Here is a 14,543-nt window from a genome sequence, read left to right on the forward strand (position 1 = left end):
CCAACCTATCGATACCTCGTGTAAGTTCACTTTGATCATCCAAGGAAGGCAGTGAAAAGGGAAAATGTAATTTCAGCAGCAGACTGCGGCCATGCAGCTATGGGCTAGCCTGCGGCTTTGCAGCGTAGCAGCAGCCACATGTGGTCAGGATCGGAGGCCCGATGTCCTGCAGACAGCCCCCCGCTCGGTTGCAGTCACGATTTCAGCAGGTTCTCCTCAGCATTCGAAAGCGGGCCCTTTTCTGGCTTTTCAGCTCTGTCTGGAGTCCACATTCCTGTAAAGGCTGAGAAGGAAAAACAATGCTGTTTCTGGCATGACGGAATTCAGCAAAAGAAAGACAGCAGACTTAACTCTGATTTGCTCGGTCATGTCACCAGGCGAAGAGAGATTTCTCCAAGGTGCTGGACGGTGCGTCTTTCAGGCCCATAATGGTTCAGGCCCGTCTCCCTCCTCCTATGTCTGAGGCAGGAAGAAAGATGAAGGGGTGACAGCCCCCTTCAAGGGCTCCAGCAAGAAGAAGCAGACAGAAGCTTTGTCCTGTGGGAGGAAAGTTTTATGGCAACAGAGAACTCCTGCTGAGAGGGGAGGTCCTTTGTGCCTGTGAGGGTCCCAACTCATGTTGCTCCCAATCCAGTCCTGACTTTATTTTCTCATCATGGCTCAATGGCAGTACAGCTACCACTGCTCTCATCTGGTTAAACTTTATGGAATCGAGGGTGGTAAGTGATAGCAAACCGAAAAAAATAAAGACCTGTAAGACTGTTGTATATTGACTGCAGGTAAGAGAGGTGCCTTCATTCTTCAAGTTCCAACCTACTGCAAAATGACTCTCAGTCCAAATTAACACAATCTTTCTCAGCAGGAGAAAAAACTTAGAAAAATGCACAAGGGTAGAGTTTACAATCAGTTGGAACCATCAATGCAGCAAGACTACTCAAATCTCCAAGTTCGAAGTGTCTACCTTGAGAATGTTGTAGTTCAGTCAAGGTGAATAAGGATGGGGGGAGCTGTGGAGAATATTTGTCTGAAATCAGAAAATGCTTTGTGGGAACCAAGAGAAAATTTTGAGTGGAGGTGAGAGAAGCGGTGATCAGACTGAATCCTGATCATCATTATTTATTTAATAATAAACTACTTTATAGACTAAAAGGCAATAAAAGGGCTGTACAGGTGAGCAACAAATAAAATAGAAAATAATAATTAAAAGGGTTAAGAAATAGAATACAAGGTTGACAAAACAAGCATTAAAAATAAAAGGCATTGGAGAAACAGGGTCTAACCTAATGGTTGTGCTCTTTGGAGTTAAATTCCAGCTTAAAATCCAGAGTTTTCAAAAGAGATTTAAAATCATTGAAAGCTTTAGCAGACCTCAAAGGGGCCCTAAGAGCTGCAGCTGAAAAAGCTCTGTGTCCCCTGGTCCTGAGCCGAGTCCTTGGAAAAACGAATAGCTTTTAGTGTAGAGACCTTCTATTAAGGATGGATGGATGTAAAAGCTTGAATGAATGAATGAATGAATTATTTACTTCAGACAATCCAGTGAAATTATACATTTAACAGATACAAACATTATGTATAAATGATAATATATATATAACTATTAATATATAATTTAGTAATTGTGTTTGGAAAGGGGTATTAGGAAGTGAAACTTATTTAATCATTATTATTATTCACAGGTTTTGAAGCTGGCTCCCTGGTTTAATTCAGAGCTGCGTTCCTTGAAGCACAATGTTAGGAAATTGGAGAGAAAATGGTGCTCTGCACACCAAGCGGAATCATACTTAATCTGGAGGGACAGTCTATTGTTGTATAACAAGACCCTTCGCAGAGTTAGAGCAGCATATTTTTCATCATTAATTGAAGAGAATAAAAATAATCCTAGATTTCTCTACAGTACAGTTGCCAAATTTACCCAGAGCCACAGCTCTGTTGATCCATCCATTCCCTTAGCTCTTAGTAGTAACGATTTTATGGGTTTCTTTATAAATAAAATTGATGCAATTAAAAATAAAATAATTAGCATCCTCCCAAACATGATTACCTCGTCCTCAGTAAGTGAGGCAGCATTGGAGGAATCCTTAGAACCTGCACAGTGTCTGAACTGTTTAGAAGCAGTAGAGCTTTCTGAGCTATCTAACATTTTAGCTTCATCTAAACCTTATACCTGTATGTTAGACCCAATCCCAACCAAGTTGTTTAAGGAGATATTCCCTTTGATCAGTGGCCCTATTTTGGACATGATTAAGCTATCTTTAGTAAATGGATATGTACCACAGGTTTTTAAAGTAGCTGTTATTAAACCTTCACTTAAGAAACCTTCTCTTGATCAAGATGAATTAGTAAACTACAGACCTATATCTAATCTTCTTTTCTTATCTAAAATTCTTGAGAAAGTAGTTGCTAATCGACTTTGTGAACATTTACAAAGTAATGACCTACTCGAAATGTTTCAGTCAGGCTTCAGAGCTCATCATAGCACTGAAACAGCTCTGGTGAAGGTCACTAATGATATTCTCATGGCCTCAGATAATGGACTTGTGTCTGTACTTGTCCTGTTAGATCTCAGTGCTGCATTTGATACAGTTGATCACAATATTCTCCTACAAAGATTTGAGTATACTGTAGGGATTAAGGGGAAAGCATTTGGCTGGTTTAAATCTTATCTGTCGGACAAATTCCAGTTTGTTCATGTTAATAATAAATCTTCCTCAAACTCTAGGGTCACCTGTGGAGTACCACAGGGTTCAGTCCTTGGACCAATTCTCTTTACTATATATATGCTTCTGATCGGCAAAATTATCAGACAGCATGGGATTAATTTCCACTGTTATGCTGATGACACTCAGCTATATTATCCATAAATCCTGATGAATCAATTACTTTGACTGCAGTCATGTCTTGATGACATCAAAAGCTGGATGACTTTAAATTTCCTGCACTTAAATTCTGACAAGACAGAAGTTATACTCTTTGGGCCAGAGTCCTTAAAAAATAAACTTCTTAACCAATCACTTAATCTGGGTGGCATTAACTTGGCCTCTGGTAATAAAGTAAAAAATCTTGGTGTTATTTTTGACCAAGACATGTCATTTAAATCCCATATTAAAACATGTTTCCAGAGTTTCCTTTTTTCACCTCCGGAATATCGGCAAAATTAGAAACATTCTGTCCAGGAGTGATACTGAAAAACTAGTCCATGCATTTGTTACTTCAAGGCTGGACTATTGTAATTCTTTGCTATCAGGAAGTCCACAAAATGCAGTTCAAAGCTTTCAGCTGATCCAAAATGCTGCAGTAAGAGTTCTGATGAAAATCAACAAGAGGGATCATATTTCTCCAATTTTAGCTTCCCTTCATTGGCTTCTTGTTAAATCAATAATATAATTTAAAAGTCTTCTTCTAATGTATAAAGCCCTTAATAATCAAGCTCCATCATATATCAGGGCTCTGATTACCCCATATGTTCCTAACAGAGCACTTCGCTCTCAGACTGCAGGTCTGCTGGTGGTTCCTAGAGTCTCTAAAAGTAGAATGGGAGGCAGATCCTTTAGCTACCAGGCTCCTCTCCTATGGAACCAACTCCCAGTTTTGGTCCGTGAGGCAGACACCCTGTCTACTTTTAAGACTAATCTTAAAACTTTCCTTTTTGACAAAGCTTATAACTAGAGTGGCTCATGTTACTCTGAGCTACCTTTATAGTTTTGCTGCTATAGGCTTTGGCTACTAGAGGACATCAGGATCTAATTTTCTCACTCTTTAGAGTTCTACTGTTCTTCAATTATGCATTGCGTGTCATCATTTCTGCTTTAACTTTCTGTTCTCTCTCTCTCTCTCTTCATAGAAGGTACACCTGATCTGGCATTCTGTTAACTGTGACATCATCCAGAGAAGACGGCTCACGCTCTATTACCATCTAATGTTGAACAGATTACTGGATCAATGTGTGCTTCTGTGCTTTTTTGTCTCTCTTGTTGTGTCTCTGTTCTGTCTTCTGTAACCCCCAGTCGGTCGAGGCAGATGACCGTTCATACTGAGCCCGGTTCTGCCGGAGATTTTCCTTCCCGTTAATGGGGAGTTTTTCTTCCCACTGTTGCTTCATGCTTGCTCAGTATGAGGGATTGCAGCAAAGCCATGTACAATGCAGACGACTCTTCCTGTGGCTCTACGCTTCTCCAGGAGTGAATGCTGCTTGTCGGGACTTTGATGCAACCAACTGGTTCCCTTAAATAGGAAATTTTTGACCAATCTGTATAATCTGACCCAATCTGTATAATGATTGAACTTGACTTTGTAAAGTGCCTTGAGATGACATGTTTCATGAATTGGCGCTGTATAAATAAAATTGAATTAATCATACCCCTTCTCCTTGCTATAGTTCTGAACACAAATAATTTTCCTGATCCCTACTTTACCTATGAGTTTATACTACTCAAATTCCATTAAGTAACAGCAAACAGGCTTAAATCAGAGGCAACCAGACTTTCACTCAGTTTTTCTGAAAGTTTTGAGACCTATCCTGGAGTCTTTGTCAATTCTGGCAGCTCGCCTATCCATATTAACATACATATACACATACACACATTCACATGTGCCCATGCACATCTACATTCAGACACTTATTACCCACACAACCACAACCATTGCAACAGTATGTCTAGTGCCTTGCGAACGTATTCGGCCCCCTTGAATTTTTCAACATTTTGCAACATTTCTGGCTTCAAACATAAAAATATAAAACACATTTTTTGTGAATAATCAACAAGTGGGACACAATCATGAAGTGGAATGAAACGTATTGGATATTTAAAACTTTACCAGATAAAAAACTGAAAACCATGTACAGTGGCTAAAAGCACCCATGTGTGTTCACTGTTCTTCCATCTCAGATATTTTAAGAAAACCAGTTTGAGCCTTTTCCTAAACCCTCTCATGCTTGGATGTCACTTTAATTCAATGCTGAGTTTGTTTGAGACCTTCTCACCATTTATTGAAATGCTCATTCTTTTCATGCTTGTTTGAATACATAAGATTTTGAAATTCTGCTCCTGCCTGTAGTAATACCCTCTGCTCTCTCAGCAATACTGTCTTTGTCAGGACTCAGCAGGCAGCACCATGCAGTTTTCTGCCGGTTCTGCCTTCTCTGCTTTTTCCACAGATGATTGCAGTTTGGCAGGTCTGCCTCCCGCCCCCTTTCTAAATGTATTCATCTATCTGGACGATACACCAATGTACTCCTGAAACTTCACCGAACATCTTCGTCACTTGCGCCTAGTCCTACAACGCCTGCTTGAGAACCGTCTTTGTCAAGGCAGAAAAATGTGAATTTCACAAGTCCTCCGTAACCTTCGTCAGCCTTATTCTAGAGGGTGGGTGGGTCCAGTTGGATCCAGAAAAAAATTAAGGTTGTTCTCAACTGACTCGTGCCCGAGACTCGGAAACAGCTACAACACTGCCTCGGTTTCGCAAACTTTTACCGCTGATTCATCAGGGGATACAGTCAGATCGCTGCCCCCCAGCATGCTCTCACATCAACCAAAGCACTGTTCACATGGCACTCTGATGCCAACACAGCGTTTCAGGAACTGAAAGAAAAATTCTCCCAGTCACCCATCCTTGTGCACCCCGACCCTCATAAACATTTCACGCTAGAGATCGACGCCTCTGACACCGGAGTGAGTGCTATCCTCTCCCAGCGTTCCAACGATGACCAAAAACTCCATCCCTCTGCCTTTTTCTCCCAACATCTGACCCCACTTGAACGAAACTATGATGTAGGAGACCAAGAACTGATTGCCATTAAACTTGCCCTGGAAGAATGGTGCCACTGGTTAGTGCGGTCCGAGCAGCCCATCCTCATCTGGACGGACCATAAGAACTTAGCTTACCTGCAGTCCACCAAACGCCTCAATCCTCGACAAGCCTGTTGGTCCCTATTCTTCTCCCGCTTCAATCTGTCTATCACCTACTGCCCCGGCTCAAAGAACCTAAAGCCTGAAGCCCTTTCTCACCTCCACACCCCGCAAGAATCAGACAAAGAACCTGCACCCATCCTACCACCAACATGCGCCTTCGACGCCCTACACTAGGAAATAGAGGATCTCATCTCCGAGGCATTGCGGGATGACCCAGATCTGGGCAATGGGCCTCCCAACCGGGCTTACGTTCCCAGCGCTGTACGCTCCCAGGGGATCAGTTTGAATCACTCCACCAAGCTCTCCATTCATCCTGGCACTCACAGAACGCCAACTCTCATCTCCCGCCGTTTCTGGTGGCCACCCAAGGCTAAAGACATCCGGTGGTATGTTCTAACCTGTCCTGTTTGTGCCCAAAACAAACCATCCCACAGACCCCTGCGGACGCCCCTGGTACTCCCAGGACTCAGCAGGCAGCACCATGCAGTTTTCTGCTGGTTCTGCCTTCTCTGCTTTTTCCACAGGTGACTGCAGTTTGGCTCCCTCGTGCTCAAGTCCCACTCCAAGGCTCACTTGGTGTTACCAAGCCAGGCTGAGGACCTCACCGGATCTCCCTGGTTCCTCCAGCTGTCCACGGACCAATACTCCCACCGGCGTTGGACCCCGCTCGACCTCCATCTGCCCGCCCACCAGCCACTCAGTCATCTGCTGCCATCACTGGAAGTCACCCGCTGGGTCCGTCTCTCCGCTCCACTCACCCCGGCTCGGTTCCTGCGCTTGGCGGTAAGCTCCTTCCCCGTCACCACGTTCTTGCACCTTCGTTCTCAGAGCTGTGTCTAACTCTGCCTCTCGCCCGCAGATCGCTCGAGCCCGGTCTCGCATCTCCCTCCTGCGTAGCTTAGCCGAGGGTTATCCGCACAGTCTCCCTTGTACAACCGTGTGCTTTAATAAACATCTTAAACTGCTCTTTGCCTCGTGAGTGTGATCTGCATGTGGGTTAAACATGTTAAAACCATGACAGTCTGGTAAGCTTTTTTTTTTTCTAGCTTTATGCATTAATTGTGGTGTTTGAAATTCTACCAGATTTATTGCCAATAAGAGTAAATGCGTAATGGATCAGTGTGGTGGTAGCCAGCCTTATCCTAATGGCTCTTTTCTGCAGCATGCATAGCTGTTTGAGTGATGTCCGGTAGGTGTTACACCAAACTTCTACACAGGAGCTCAGGTCTGGTAAAAAAAAAAAAAAAAAAGTAGGGAATTTGTAGCTAATGCTTTATTATTTTGAAAATGTTTTGCTTTACTAAGAATTGTGATGCTTCTACTTAGTTTAGTCTGAACATATTATGTGAGGTTTCCAGTAGATTTTGTAGTCGATAATCACATCCAATAATTTGATTTGATTTACTCTTACCACCTTTACCCCATTTTTATGACTTTCACATCTATATTTCCTTCAGTTACCGAATAACATGAACTTAGTTTTCTCCAAATCTAAGGATAATTTGTTTTTGTCAAACCAGTTTTTTAGTTTATTCAACCCTGGAGAAATATCCTCCAAAAGCTGCTGCAAGGTGTATCTGAGATACACCTGATACAGTGGTCTACCTTTTGTATCAGAGATACTGAGATGTTTAAACACTAAAAGCAAAATGTTAAAAACGGTTCCAAAGAAACAGGCAGCCTGTGGAGGGAGTACAAAATCAGGGTTATATGAATGTGTCATCTTGTACCCATTAGCACACCAGCAGCTGATTTTTTTTAACCAGCTTAAGACAGAGAAGAACAAACTGGTCAATCCTACAATAGCAGGAGCTGTAGCAGGTCAACTATACCAAATAAAATTAGAAATGATAATTTAAGCCTTGCTGATGTTCTCAGACACTACCATAGAAATAAAATGAGTCTTGGTATTTCCAAAAGCAGCCTGATGATCAATTTTGGAATATCTCCAAAGAAATATATTAACCCTGTCCTTTCACTTTCTCTCTGCACTCCAGCAGGTGTGTTTAAGCATAAGTGTGTTCTTTGAGCCACGGCTCTGTGGAAACTTTACAGTGTTTCGTCTTAAAAGGAGCAATAACATCCAAAATACCCATATAGACAGAATTAAATCATCCAGGTGCTGATCAACATGTTCATCCTTGTAAAACTACAGAGAGGGAAGCTGAGAGTCTATTAAAACAGCTGACAACTGCAATGCTGTCTGTGTATTGACAAGGTGACGGGAGTACACAGTAGCACATGGGCAATTGTTAAAAGATTAACTCTACATAAAATAGGTGATTAGGGATTAAAAATGCCAGAGTCACATATCACTTTGACATCTCCATATAAATCATACGTTAAACCAAGTCCATGCTGTGACCTTTATTTGCTTAAGACCACTCACTAAACTCAATGAAGTTAAAACAACTGACTTGATTTCACAGCACACACGTATGCTGAAACCCCAATGTGATCATAATCTAAAACAACCACTGGCAAAAAGACTGCAAGCCTGGATGAAAGTCATTCAATTTTGGGAACTCGTAGATCACTCCACTCAACCCTAGAGAGCATTTTATTTCCATCAATTGGGATTCGAAGCTGGGAAAGCCATGTCACATAATATCTAACTCTTGTCAAGTAAAAATGTCATTCAGATTAAATGGTCATGTTAGCTAGAGATAAGCATTAGCAACAGGCAAGTTAAAAAAATCACCTCCTCCCAGGGCCAGAGGTTGGTGAGCTCCAAACCAAGTTTGAGCTGCTTGGGCCACCGCTGCTGCAAGAACCACAGGCAGCATCCAGCATATGGAAGAAAAATAACTCCCACAAGCTTGGGGATCTCAATCCAGATGACCTCCAAAGAGCTTTAATCTAGAAAAACAAAAAACTATACTCACAACAGGCAATAGCGCCTAACAACCCAGAACAGTGATGGTCGTTAATTTGCATCTGACTCAGGATATGCCTAGGAGGATGGGCCTCCATGTCTGTAAAAACAGCAGTGCTCCAACTGCAGGTTGCTCAGGTGCGAGCCACCAGCAATGACTCCTGGATAGGTGTCGAAACATTTTCAGAATGAACAGAGTGAAAGTCCTGTTTAAGCCTGTTTGCTGTTGTGATGACCCAAAAAAAAAAAAAAAAAAAAAAAACATTTCACAAGCATAATGGTTCTTAGTTTTCTTAGTTGGCTTAGTTTTCCAGGGGAAGGCAGAGTTGACAGTGAAACAATAAAGGGTGGATAGGCAGGTGAGTGATGATAGAAGTGTACTGACAATAGATCCAGAGGGGTGGTGAGGAGATTTGCGGTTTGGAACCTGAGGTAATTTCTCCAATGGCCAGTTGTTGCCCAACTCCAGAAACAAGGAGACAAAAGACTGAGTTCTGGATGGAACTGGAACTGACTATTGGCTGGAAGGAGGACAACAAGAAGACTTTAAGTTTAATGCTTGGAAAATAGGAAATAATAAAATCAACCACTCACGATGAGGCCGGATTAGCACTTGACAAACAAGATCAATCTGACATCCCTTCATCCCTATGACTGGTTCAACCCTTTCTAAGAGATTACTTTGATCACCTTTATCAAATGTGGCTACAAGAGAATTTATGATTAACATGAACAAACTAATGATTAGGCAGTTTTACTTATAAACATGTTACAGTTTTATAAGCAAACTGAAGCAGTAGCAACTGTGTTACATAATGTATTACCAATTCTAAAGTAACATATTTTGAGACCATACCCTGGGGGACACGTTTCATTGTCATCCTTTTACATGCTGCATTTATTAAACACCTGTTAGTGCAGAGATGCCACTGTGCACATACACACAAACACATCCAAGTTTCTTTGAAAGTCACATTCCTGTTTAAGATGAGTATTCAGCATTGTCCTTACCTGTCTGACCATGCTAATTCATTTGGAGAACACTCAGCCTTTCTTCTTCTTTGTCTTTTAGAAAGTCTTTCCCTTCCCAACATGCTACACTGGCTGCCTTTGCTGCTGTCTACATCTCTGTAAGTAGTTTCTGCACTTACATATATGCAGAATGGAGTTTGTACAGTAAATGTAAAATCTTTTATTAATGTAAATTCAAAAAAGGCTGAGTAATAGTAAGTGATACATTCAAAATTGTCTTTCTTAGATGTACTTCAACACAGTGCTGACAGACTCAGCCAAGCTGCTGAAGCCTCTGCTGGTCTTCTCTTTTGTCATGCTGGCCATCCTGGCTGGATTAACTCGGATTATTCAGTTCAGAAACCACCCTGTGGATGTATACTGTGGCTGGTTACTGGGAGCTGCCATCGCCGTTTACCTGGTAAAACTTTAATTTTCAATATTGAGAACATTTACATGAATCTAACAAAATTAGTTAAAACACACACCTCAAGCCCAGTCTGTCAGACTCACTGGTGCTCATGTTGTCAATATTGTTCATGGTGTTCTTGATTGGAATTTTGAATCTGAATAATACATATTTATGTTACAGATCTCAAAATTATGGTTTGATTTAATTCATAACTGATATTTTTTGGTTCACTTCCCCTTTATTTACTCCTATTTTCTCAACACAATCAATATAATTTTCCTCAAATTAAAAAATAATTAGGGAAGGAAACCCCAATGTTGGCTGTAATTTTGTACAATAGATGATGAGAAATTGCTGATCCATCCATCCATCCATCCATATTGTATACCCGCTTATCCATGCACAGGTCATTAGTCCGTCACAGAGTGTCACGGACGCACAGGTCACACAACCATCCACACACAACTGCAATACCATGCAACCCAGACATGGTACAGATCTAAACAACTTTCATGTGTTTTGATCTGTATATGTTGGATTATAGCTCGGAAAGTGTTGATTCATCTTATTCACCCAGCTAAAGCAGCCTGCAACCTGAGTATTCTGTTTGTGACCTGAAATTGTTTTCAGGTCACAAACCTGAAAACAATTTAACAAATTTAAACTGAAAACAGTTTAACAATCAGGTTAAAGTACATGTTTTTCTCAATAATTGTTTTATCATTCTCTTCCTTTTATCTCTTCTCTTTCACCTTTTTTTCTTCTTGTACTTTCCCATTGTAGTGTCTATAATATTTGAGATATTCCCCACATGAAACATAATAAAACTATTCACATTCATAAATCAAGCGGAGCACTATGGCAAAAGCCGTACTGCTCCACTTGTGAAAGTCAAATCTGATGAGCTCTTTTTGGCATTAAGACAACAATTCTTATTGCCACATTGCCAAACAGAACACTGGAAAAAAACAAAAAAAACATTGTTGAATAATGATAATGCATTTAGCCATCGGGCCATATGTTTGACACCCCTGGTTTAGACATTTATTTTTTCTTTCTTGTATGAGACTGTGGTTGAGATTATGGTAAAAGGTTCTTGTAGAAAGTAGACCTTATGTTTGTCAGTTGGGAACAACACTGGATATGAAGTTTTGTGTGGGTGCTTGTCTTTTTTTCTTGCTTTGTGGGTGTTTTCTTTGTTCAGTTTTTCTTAGTTCTTTGCTCAGATTATGGCTACAACTACAACTTCACGGTGTACACCAATGACAAGACTAATAAACGTAATTTGGACAGTTCTTTCTCATCATGCATGTAGATGGTGACTTCCACTAACACCCTGCATCTGTAAGTAATGGTTGCCATGTTAATTTTTTTAACTCGAATGCCAAGGTATTGAATCATCCAGTAGTGATGGGTCGATGAGGCGTCATGAAGCGTTTCGACACATTGCCAAACTGTATTGATACTGTGCCGATACTGTGTCACTGAACACTGACACCTGCTGGACCTTAAAAATCCCTACAGGCAACCTGGTTGACAGAGTTAACTGACACTGATTTGATGACCAAGTATACACAATACAATTTAAATCATTGTATGTGTCATGATTTGTCTTTGGATGAACCCGGACACAGCACGCACACACAGAGCTTGTTCTTGAAGTGAGTTTTATTGTACAGGATGATGGGTGAAATGACGAGAGGAACCAGAGTCTTTATGGACGGAGGTGAAGGGTGCGGAAGCTGGCTAGCAGGAGGAGCACGGGAAGACTGACCGGGAGGAGACTCGGGAGCGGAGGACTTGAGAGGGTTGAGCTGAGTTGCATGACTGGAGAACGTTTAACTGAGTCGCTGGACTGGAGAACGTTGAGCTGATTTGCTGGACTGGAGAACGTTGAGCTGATTTGCTGGACTGGAGAACGTTGAACTGATTTGCTGGACTGGGGAACGTTGAGCTGATTTGCTGGACTGGGGAACGTTGAGCTGATTTGCTGGACTGGGGAACGTTGAGCTGATTTGCTGGACTGGGGAACGTTGAGCTGATTTGCTGGACTGGGGAACGTTGAGCTGATTTGCTGGACTGGAGAACGTTGAGCTGATTTGCTGGACTGGAGAACGTTGAACTGAGTTGCTGGACTGGAGAACGTTGAGGCTGCTGTAGATCTCACCGTGCAGCCGAGAGGATTCTTGGAGGTGCAGATAGGCGCGGGCGCAGGAACTCTGGCAACCAGACGTGGGAAAATCTCTGGTTGCTGAAGATTTCACCGTGCAGCCGAGAGGATTCTTGGAGGTGCGGGCGCAGGAACTCTTGGCAACCAGACGTGGGAAAGTCTCTGGACAGAGGCGCAACAGAGGATGAAAACAGGCTGAGACTGAACGGGAGTGAACACTACGGGCCGGCAACGAGAGCAGAAAGAGGTATGTTTATATAAGGGTGGAACCAGGTGGAAGCAGTTGCGAGTTAATTGCAGCCTGCCAGGTGAAACCCATCAGGCTGCGCAGTAACGAGAGAGAGGGAGAGAGGCTCAGCATGCAGCCCTCATGCTGCATCCTGACAGTATGTTGCATTGTATTATTTTATATTTTCATTTGAATTAAACATATATTGTCATGGCTGGCTTAATGTATTTAGCCCACATGCAGAAGCACACTCGGGAGAGACAGGTACGTTTTTATAGGTTTATTAAAGAACCAGGAAACAGGGGAAATTCTGCCTCAGCAGAGGCAGTGTCAGGCAGCGGTCAGGGATCAGGAAACCGGGTCGATCACTGGGAGGAAACGAGACAGATTATCACGGGGAACGTGAGGAGGACCTGACCTGACTAAGCTGGATGTGCTGCTGAACGCAAGCTTACCACTCAGTGGATGGAGAGCCGTCCGGGGAGGAAGCAGTGGGGACTCAGCACCAGTCGTGTGATGGTGGCCACAGGTGTCCGAGAGACCAGTGGGTCGAAGGTGGGGCCGGGTCCGAGCAGCACCGGGGAATCCAGAGGACCAGTACGGCGAGAGGAACCAGATGATAGCACATGGGACGAACTCCAAGCGGAGAATGATGATGCGTGGAGCAACTGTCACAATTGACTTCACTGAGTCACGAGAGGGAGTGGACTGTCACGAGGAGGTACCTGAGAGACACAGAGGTAAGTGGTTAAATTCTAGTAGCCATAGAGAACGAGAGGCCGAGGCTTGTTGCATACCACAAACGTTAACAATCCAGCGTCCTCTCGCCGTCTGCGTGGTGTTTAAGTAGTGCCGCTCGATGCTGCTCAACTGCCCGCAGGTGTGGGCTTCGCCCATCAGTCAACCCCGAACACCTGTGGAAAAAATCTGAGGCAGCAGAGCCGGCAGCAAGCTGCACAGCCCTGCTAACTGAGTCCTGACATATATTTGATTTTTTCTTTAGATACAGTCAATAAATAATGTGAACCAGGATGCTTGTGGACTGGCTTTTTTATTTATTTATTTTACAAATGTTTTGCTGCCATGTCCTTTCAATGCCGCCAGTGATCGGGCTTTTTTTTCATGCTCGTGCTCATGTTTAATGGTTGATCGGGCACTGTGTTTAGTTACCTGACTGATATCATCTGTTCTGAAATTGGAAATGCTGACTATGACAAAGGGAGGAAGAACTACTCAGAGTAGCAGCTTTCTACTAATGGTAGATCAGCCGTTTTTCTAAAACGACACTCAGAACAAAGACACACAGCGCAACCCACCCAACCATAAAGGCGTCTGCCCAACCCATCCATCAATGGTGCGCTCCGATCAGCACCTGGCGCTCACAGAGCGAGACTGTGGTACACCATCACACCAGAGTTGCAAAATGGTTGAAAATTAACCATTATTAACCGTTATTTTGTTTAGCTTGGATTTTATTTACTGCGCAGCATATCTTTGCTGTGCGCACAAATGCACACGCGTGCAGCTTAGAGGGACCAGAAACAGTTTGGCGCGTCAGTTCGAAACAGTTCCTGCGCATCGACACGGGTTTTGCTCTATGAGCTCGACACATGCGCTGACGCATTGGTGTTGCCGGACCCATCACTATCATCCAGTGAAATGGAATAAGTTGTTTTCTCATTTCTCATCGGTCGGCGTGAGGGGTCGTCATGGGAGCTCCCTGTGTTTCTACCACTGGAGGTTTGGAAACAAGGTGAATAACTGTATCCCTCCATGCACAGTCGTGTGTCGGGAAACGTGGAGGCCAGTGCTCAGTAGCAGCTGTTGCCGCCGGTGAACTACTCTACGTTACAGACTCCCTTTCAGAGCATTGGTTTCTGGTTGACCCTGAAACCTGATTGATGCTGTAACTTTTGCTACTTTCCCTTATATTT

The 14,543-nt window shown here is 42.9% G+C and overlaps 1 protein-coding gene across 1 annotated transcript in view; it reads left to right on the forward strand.

The window, feature by feature from the left end:
- The window catches only part of LOC105933858 (phospholipid phosphatase-related protein type 4), a 100,960-nt gene that overhangs the window by 39,268 nt on the left and 47,149 nt on the right, over window positions 1–14,543 (forward strand). Inside the window, exons 5-6 of the mRNA XM_036137829.1 lie at window positions 9,860–9,917; window positions 10,046–10,219. Of these exons, the coding sequence (XP_035993722.1) occupies window positions 9,860–9,917; window positions 10,046–10,219 (232 nt within the window). The remainder of the gene's footprint in view (window positions 1–9,859; window positions 9,918–10,045; window positions 10,220–14,543) is intronic.

Source organism: Fundulus heteroclitus, chromosome 6 (genome assembly GCF_011125445.2).
Source record: "Fundulus heteroclitus isolate FHET01 chromosome 6, MU-UCD_Fhet_4.1, whole genome shotgun sequence".
Classification (NCBI taxonomy): domain Eukaryota; kingdom Metazoa; phylum Chordata; class Actinopteri; order Cyprinodontiformes; family Fundulidae; genus Fundulus; species Fundulus heteroclitus.